This window comes from Leguminivora glycinivorella, chromosome 13 (assembly GCF_023078275.1).
Source record: "Leguminivora glycinivorella isolate SPB_JAAS2020 chromosome 13, LegGlyc_1.1, whole genome shotgun sequence".
Taxonomy (NCBI): Eukaryota; Metazoa; Arthropoda; class Insecta; order Lepidoptera; family Tortricidae; genus Leguminivora; species Leguminivora glycinivorella.
The window spans coordinates 20,650,341-20,659,078 of record NC_062983.1 but is presented as its reverse complement, the minus strand read 5'-3'; the positions used below and the strand labels follow the sequence as shown (position 1 = coordinate 20,659,078).

The 8,738-nt window shown below is 38.0% G+C and overlaps 2 protein-coding genes and 1 long non-coding RNA gene across 3 annotated transcripts; 2 read left to right on the top strand and 1 right to left on the bottom strand.

Moving 5' to 3' along the window:
* The first annotated feature begins 293 nt into the window (after positions 1–293).
* Positions 294–2,141, top strand: LOC125232366 (ribonuclease P protein subunit rpr2). The gene is made up of 3 exons (XM_048138002.1): positions 294–542; positions 621–712; positions 1,777–2,141. The coding sequence occupies exons 1-3, from the start codon at positions 489–491 to the stop codon at positions 1,988–1,990; spliced, it is 360 nt and encodes a 119-aa protein (XP_047993959.1). The 5' UTR covers positions 294–488; the 3' UTR covers positions 1,991–2,141.
* A 238-nt stretch (positions 2,142–2,379) lies between these two features.
* Positions 2,380–3,006, bottom strand: LOC125232368. Its single transcript, XR_007177734.1, has 3 exons — positions 2,965–3,006; positions 2,764–2,829; positions 2,380–2,512 (listed from the first exon to the last, which is right to left on the bottom strand). It is a non-coding gene; the product is annotated as an uncharacterized LOC125232368 (long non-coding RNA).
* Positions 3,007–4,247: 1,241 nt separating this feature from the next.
* Positions 4,248–7,490, top strand: LOC125232362. Its single transcript, XM_048137995.1, has 2 exons — positions 4,248–4,800; positions 6,605–7,490. Exons 1-2 carry the CDS (start codon positions 4,305–4,307, stop codon positions 7,462–7,464), a joined length of 1,356 nt encoding a protein of 451 aa, XP_047993952.1. The 5' UTR covers positions 4,248–4,304; the 3' UTR covers positions 7,465–7,490.
* The last annotated feature ends 1,248 nt before the right edge of the window (positions 7,491–8,738 follow it).

Below are 8,738 nucleotides of genomic sequence, written 5' to 3'. Positions count from 1 at the left end.
GGAGTTCAAGTAGACTTAACTATAAAATAATAAAACTTATAACTGGCCGGGTATAATTCTGAAAAACGGAGAAATATTCAATAAAATGGCAACATATGAAGGAATTAATTCTATTCAATAAAAGTGAAAAATACCCATCTTCATCATATGGGATAATGCGAGAACAAAATAAGAATAAAATAGACCCGAAGACACAAAAATGTAGTAAAATAACGCCTATAATATGTCAAAAACGTTTTATTGTTGCATTTTTGAAACTGTGATTTAAAATAGGGTTTTAGTTATTAGCAAATTAGTGTTATTACAGCAAATAGAAATAAACATTCTGAAATTCACTGAAGTTCTCCCAGATACCAGCATTATAATATTAAACTAAACGTTGCAAACGTCTACGTACCACCTGATTCTTTATGTCAAAACAAAAGATGGTTATTCGACACTGAATAATAAACTAAATAGTTTTAGTTCAGTTTAATGTAATAGGAATTATGAAAAAGGTTCAGGGAAACGATTCATTTCATCGCATAAATTACTTGTACCAAGTAAGTGAAATCGCTGTACTCGTTTTTCGTAAATTTTCTGATTTGCAAAACATTTTACGGTCTGTTTTCTAATTCCAGGTAAGCAAACACATAGTGAAAATAAACCCAGCATTATCGTCGTACTATGGCAACCTAATGGTAAACGTTGCAAAGAAGAATGTCTTGAAAATGTAAGTATAGTTATACTTAAACCTAACCAATAACTATTACAACGTTGCATTATCTCTTGTTTCATCAGTCTTTAGCTGAACATAATTATAATGAGTACTTTAAGAAACTTATACCGATACTGGTAACTAACTTCAGTCACAGATAATAAAGAGTGCTATAGTACAGTATGGCCAATCCCGCTCCCCGCTGAAAATGCCGCCCTCCCCCTCTTGGTTACTTCACAGTTACTGCCTGTCAAAAACGCGAACAGTCGATCATCATATCTTACTCATACAAGCATAGTACACGAGCTTAGACTGTGTGCTAGGAATGCGCCTCTTTCATATATTTGATCGCCAGTGTTCGAGAAATGAAATGAAATGTGCTTCAGTCGCCCATTGCTAATATTAAAGGGTAAAATGAATCTCCAATAAATATGTAAAATGAGGAGTGTCTTTTCAAAAGGGCTTATTTCCATTTTTTATTTTTTTTAAACTATGAATGCAGTTTTTCTTAGTATAGAAAATTACATGTTGTTTTGAGATTAAAGCTCAAAAGTCTCGCCTTGATCTTTAAAAAAAAGAGTAACATCAAAGTTTAGAACAAATTTTGAAGAACGTGTAATGATTATTTATGTGGATAAACCAATGTATGTAGTACAACAACATTGATATCAACTAACTTAATAAAAAAAAAAAAATTTTTATAATAATAACATTTACGCTACAAGGCCACAACAAAAGGGCTTAATTCCGAAAAGTTAGCATCAAAAGTGCTTAATTCTCAAAAACATATGGTAATTAAATATTTGTTTAGGTACACATGTTACGTTTGATGTAATCATAGCATTAACGTCAACTTACAATATTACAATTTTGCAAATTAAATATTAATTTCAAAAGAAATACCGTGGAATTATGTTTTTCTCGATTTCCCAAAAAAAGTTCAAAGTGGAAATAAGCCCTTTTGAAAAGACACTCCTCAAATGTATTTGGTTTAATTTTCAGAGGATCCTTTTCATAAAGCAGCAACCTGTGCATACTAAACACGCAACTATGCTAATTTACTTTATTAATTGTTTTAGTCATCCTGACATAAAGAGACAGATTTGTAAGAAATGCCGCTGTATGCTAATATTCGGAGAGACGGCTAAAATGAAGATCAAGACGAGACATAAACAGAAGGTTGTAGAATGGACCTGCAATACCTGCGGTACTAAGAAATCTCTTCCGGCCTCGAAAGACAAGGACCCACTGTGGTTAGAAAGAGACGAAGCTGTTGTTGAGGTTATTAATTAATTTAGTTTTATGTTAAAGTTAGAGCCGGTTAAAAGTTTTGGTTAGACGGACTGATAATTTAGTTCGCACAAGTTGTGTGTACATGAACTTAAGAAAATAATCGGAATTTTTGAAAATATTGAATATATATAAGTAGAAATTAAGTTTACCAATAAAATGTTTTCTTATATTTTTCTAAATTATCTTTGTTGACACTTGATCCTACATAAACCTTGCAAACTTGCTTCGTGAAGATGGCTTGAGGTAGTTCACTTCCATTCCACTCTAGTATGTTGCTTAATGAAAACCAGTTGTCTAATACTTCTGAATTTTCCCTAAAGAAATATAATATATAATATGTAGGTGTGTAAAATATTACCTACTAGTGGCTCTGTGTGCACGCAAATAAAAAAAACACGTAGTTCGTCAAGTAGATACGAGTAATTATCATAGTCAAGTCACGATAGTCTTCGTCACGCTATTGGTGCTTAAGTCAGTTATGTGAATTTCCTCATTTTGGAAATTTTCCAAAAAATTGGTTGACTGAAAAAAAAACCATCTTAGAAACTGGTCACATTTTTTCACGAGATTCGGTTGAGAATTGCGACCTGTAATCTATAAAAGCAAATCTGGTTAAATTGTAGACCTACGCTATCACTGCGGCGAGAAAAAGCCCTCACAACTCAAAAACTAATTTTATAATGCAACACACAAAAATTCAAATTCAGTCTCTCGCTTTGTTCCTGCCACGGAAAAACTCACTGACCTACCTACTTTGTAAAGGTATGACATACCTACTGTTGGTACTATTTTTCTGATCAACGGAGCATGGAAGTGGCAACACCGATTGGTACAACGTGCTGCCATTTCCGCTAGAAAAAAGGTTACCTATCTAAATCTACCTAAATCGTTAAACGACCTACCACATTTAATAAGGCGACAAAAACTTAATCGTCGAAAAATCATTCCCCTTTCACATTAAATTTGTTCGTTACCTCTTAATTTCCGTGCCATTTCATAGCCAGGGGTTTTACCGCCCCTATTAAGAGGATACGGTAGCGAAAATGCTAAAATGGAAAGGAGCCCCCTTTTCAACTTGGGAATTTTAGTTAAATATACAAGTGTTATTAACTAGATTTATCGAAAAAAAATTGTCCATTAAGAACAACTCAGTCAAAAGATATTTCAAAAAAATCTTTAAAATCGAGGTTCCGCTCTCGACTCTTTCCTCCTTCAAAACTTAATCAATCGGAACGAAATTTGAGAATCTGAATAACAATGAAATAATCTATGTCGGACCGTTTAGCTTTTTTGGTTAATTGTTACCAATCTTGAGTATCACACCTTTTTTTGCGCCACAATGAAAAAGGCCGTTTTTGGAAATTTTTGATTGGCTCTAGAATCTTTAAAAAGCAGAATATCAAAAAAATCAAAACGGTCCGACACAGATAAAAATAATAACAATCTGTATTGAAAAAATCATTGCTCTATCTTCAAAAACCAGGGAGGAAATAGTCGAGAGCGTTTGTATGGAGAATTGACCCCTACCGTATCGTCTTAACTGCTGCCTACCTGACAATCTTCCAAACTGCCTCCCCTAACGAGTAGGCACGGGTACTACGAATTCTGTCGGCGTAGACTCGCCGTAGTCAATTCCGCAAGAAGCGAGTCCACTGACAGATGAGATGAGGATTTTTTTAACGTAGCTACGAAATCAAATTGAATAATTGTGTGCTAGTTAGACCATAGATCGCCTGTTGCTGGCCGGTCTATCATTATCAATTACAAGACTATCTTTGCCACCTTTTTTAACCACCGACGGAAAAACGACGGGGTGTTATAAGTTTGTCTGTCTTGTCTGTCTGTCTGTCTGTCTGTGTGTGTGTGTGGCATCGTAGCTCCCGAACGGATGAACCGATTTAGATTTCGTTTTTTTTGTTTGTTTGAAAGCTGAGTTAGTCGGGAGTGTTCTTAGCCATGTTTCATGAAAATCGGTCCACTATGTCGCGGTCGGAGGTTTTCAAAATTTTAAATTTGTGATCAGGTTATTATACTTTTGACACCCCTATTAACTGACTAGCAACACCCCTCCCCTGCCTCCCTTAACCTGATTTTAACCAATTACGAATAGCTTTTGGACTGACCTCGGTACACTCGCAGTAAAACATTTCAAATGCTCGAAATAGGGTAAGTGATCTTTGACTCTTCCATAAAATGCCGACATAAACTTTATCACATAACACATTTCGCAATTCAACAATCACTGTTTCACCACAGTTTACATTTTATTGTCAAACACCAACTAAAAAGTACACGCGATGGAAAATTCCAGAAAATGAATTTAGTCGTAATCTCGTTATCCATTTTGATAACGTTGTCTCAAACGAAAAATCGTAAAGTTAATGTTGAAGATCCATATTTAAGAACAGGAGAGAAGACAGTAGGATTACTCAAAGATTATGGAAATGAAAATGTATTAAGTAAATATCTGGACAAAAGTAATGTTAAAGATGATTCTGACAATCTGATAGCTAAGAGAAAAGCTAAAGCATTGAAGCTGAAGCGAGTGAAAGCGTCCGTTGAAAAATGGAATGACGACAATTTCTTGAACATAGCAACAAAGTCCAATTTAAGAATTGGGTACGAGTTAGACCCCATACTTAATAAAGTGAGGAGGATGGAAGCGCCATCCTCCTCTGATTCAGACAGCTCGAGTAGGGAGTTCCAAGATTGGAAAGCAGAATGGAAGGAGATGTGGCATAAGAAGAAGTTAGAAACGAGGAACTTGTCAACCCGCCCTGAAGGCGATTCGGTTAATATGGCTGCAGCACGTAAGTTGCACATATTTAATATAATACAGGGTGGCCCAAATATACGTTGACAAACGTTTGTATACCTAATTATTTTTCTATCTTTACACGAATGATTGTCCCATAAACAAAAATGTGAAACCTTAATAATTTTTGACCAAATAAAGCAAATCGTCTTTAAAATATCCTCCTTTGGCTTTGAAGTACAAACGCAAATATTAGAACAAAAAAATTAACGATATGCCGCTGCACCTCTAGTATGACTTTCGTCTAACTTATTGCACGTACAGCTTGTAAGTATCCTAATTTTTTGTAATCAATAAACGGGCTAGGATTTTAAGATTGATTACAAACTATAATTTATAGTTTAAAGTTAGGTGAATTTACGTAAGTAGGCTGAAATGTATCGAGCTTATGAATCTGGAAAAAATATCTTTACCTCTATAATAAAATTGGTCTACATTTCAAACCTTGCGAAAAGGACATGAATGCTGTTGAAATATCCATGGTGAATGTAGAAATATACAATATATATTGGACCTAAAAACATTTACGGTAACTTCGACATTTTGGTTTATTTCAACATTTCCGTATTCTTTGTCAACGTAACTTTGGGCCACCCTGTACTTACAGGGAGCGTGCATGAACTGTGTAGTGGTGTAGCACCTTATGAGGATTCTGATTCAAGCCACAAGATGGCTGACTCCCCAACGCGCACGGTCCCTACACTATCTAATGCCAATAGTAGTGTTATTTTCAGTGCCATGATAGCGTTTCTGTCATTCCTCTGTTACTACCTACTCCATCGCAGGCATATAATATCATTCACGAGTGCATATGTAACATATTCATATTCATATCATTTATTGCATACACATGTGTTTACAATAGGTGTTTTTATAGATTAGGTCACAACATGCACCCGTCAGGGTATAGCAACATAGAAACTTACATACTAGATTCATTCATTAACATGCTTATAATAGGTAAACGTTAAGACGCTACAGGAGCGAAAATGCTGAAATGGAAAAGAGCCCCCCTTTCAATTTGGGAATTTTAGTTAAATAAACTATAAGTAGTGTTATCGAAAAAAAATTGTACATTCAGAACAAGTCAGTTAAAAGATATTGCGAAAAAATCTTGCAAATCGAGGTTCCGCTCTCGACTGTTTGCTCTATCAAAACTTAATCAATCGTAATGAAATTTGAGAATCTGAAAAACTATGAAATAATTTGTGTCGGACCGTTTAGCTTTTTTGGCTAATTGTTATAACATATTTTTAAATTAAAGGAAAAATGGAAAAATTCACACCTCCGGCAGGACTCGAACCTGCGACCTTTGGTCTTGCCGGGGCCATAATAAGGCCAAAGGTCGCAGGTTCGAGTCCTGCCGGAGGTGTGAATTTTTCCATTTTTCCTTTAATTTAAAAATATGTAATATCGCTCGCAGACGTTTCTGCATGATAAAAAACAAATTTAATTGTTATAATTTTGAATACCACACCTTTTTTTGTGCCAAAATCAATAAGGCCGTTTATGGAAATCTTTGATGGGCTCTAGCGTCTTTAAAAATAAGAATATCAAAAAAATCAAAACGCTCCGACACAAATAAAATAATAATAAGTAATCTGTGTTGAAAAAATCATTGCTCTATCTTCAATAGTCGAGAGCGTTTGTATGGAGAATTGACCCCTCCTGTATCGTCTTAAAAAAAGAGATAAATCTCAGAAGTGAAAATTACCTTTTACGAATTAGGTAAAAACTCTTTGTAAAAACATGCTGTCTATAAAACACGTTCCTGAATAAATTCAGTTTAATTTGGACAGGACCCTGGGGCGTTCCGTGCGGTGACCCCGCGCAGCACGACATGCCGTGGGGCTCATGCGTGCTTGCCGTCGAGTGCAGCGCCGAGTTCAGAATCTATAAGGGAGACTACTTCTGCGGGCGCACGCAGTGGGTCTGCTGCGCCATAAACTTCCACACCTACGACCTCTACCAAGGACTCTCTGTCTCCCTAGAAGAATCCAGCTTCGAAATCAACAGCGCCGACGAACGCGACAGAGCCAAGAAAAAATCCTCCAAAGAACGACGCAAACGCTCCGATCGCAGAAGAAAACGACGCAGGCGATTGAGAGAGGAACGAAAGCGCAAAATCAAGCGAGCCATCGCGCGAATCGTCAAGGAGGTTCGCAGAATCCTTGACAAAGCGTACAAAAACGCCAGCAAACTCCGAAAGAAAAAGACAAATACCATGAAGAAATTTATCAAATTTCTCAAAAAACAGTATAAAATGGATCGAGAGTCGGCCAAGGATATTCATGAGCATCAGATGATGGAGGTCGACCAGGAATTTATGGACAAATTGAATCAAATAAAAGATTTGAACGCCGATTTCATGTCCAATGATACGTTTAGGCATATTATAGTTAATAAGACGTTAACGCTTAGGGGTGCCAAGATGTTGCTTGAGGCGTATCCCGAGTTGCAAGAGTTCATGCCGAAGGAGCTGGTTCCCCCGGGGGATTATACCCGTCAGAGGAAGGAGAAGAGTTTAAGAAGAGGTGGGGGGTGGTCGAACCGGCCCAGCAGGCGGCCGCATTTGAGAGGGGGGATTCAGCGGCCGCCCTATCGTCGCGGTCGGAAACATCTTGACTATGACGTGGAATATGGGTTGTTGTATAGTTGAATAAATAGCGAGTGATCTGTAAAAAATGTGGTAGTTTGATTGTTCGTTCAAGTTGTGAGGTCCATTTTGTTATTTTTTGAGTTCTTACATTTAAATTTCCTGAACAAAATTGTAATTTATGATTGTGCAGAATGTTTGAGTGTAGAAAAACCTTCTGCTTTACCGAATTTATAGCAGCTTTACTTTAGATTTATTGTGAACACCGACCCTTTGTAGAGACCGTGACATTATAAATGGGAATAAAATTTACGACAAGATTTTCTGGGAAATGAAAGCTATATTACATTACATTAGTATCCGTGTTCTATTTGTACATTATGTACATATTAATTTATTCAGAGACCATATTCTCAAATCCGCAACGCAGGCTTCGTCAACTGAATACAAAATCCGTTATTAGCTACAAGCTTCGTCAAAAAGTAAGACAATGGAAAATCCGCAACATGCATCGTCAATAAACTAAACCTAAAAGTACATATAAAAAAAAAAAAAAAAAAACACACACACACACACACACCTACAATTCAAAAACACCCTGCAAGTCGCCACCAACAGGCAGCGTGCCCAAAAGGCTGGCCGCATTGCCTCGCTGAATGGCGATGCTTATTCTCTGAGCAAAATACTGGCCAGCCCTTTTGTCACCCGTCACATCTACCAAACGAGACGCCAAATCTTTATAGAGGCGCCGAGCCCCGGGCCCCCAAGGTCCCATCGTTTCGACCGCAAACGCCTCAAAAATATACCCACTGCCCACAGCGTATCGTACTTGCGACGTTTACGGTCTTCGGCAGTAGACGCCGCATGACCAGCAAGAGCGCTAGTGCCCGGCAAATGGGAAACGGCGAAAGTGTCGACGCACGTCGCATCCCAAACCAGAGGCCTCCCCATGGACCACGGCACCAACGTCATGCCGTCGGGCCTCTTGCCATCATCTCTTGCCAGACCAACAGGTTCCAGAATGGCCGGTACCTTCACACTGACAAGAGCCCTTCGGATGATGTCATTTAAACTAGCACGACGAGGAATCCGACCCGCACTCCTGCTACACGAAAGGCCATGATGACCAAGGGTGTCCACCATAGAGCCACATTGGCAGTGATGCGGCACATTTGTCACTGCCCCTACCCGCAAACTGGCGGCCAGCCGAAAAGTGACGTTGTCCAGAAGCGTACCCAAAGACGGAGATGGCAGGGCCAACAACCACTGACCTGATTCCCACTCTGCAGCAGCCAAGAGACGAGCACGCTCAGCCAAGCCAGATGACGTATCAAGAA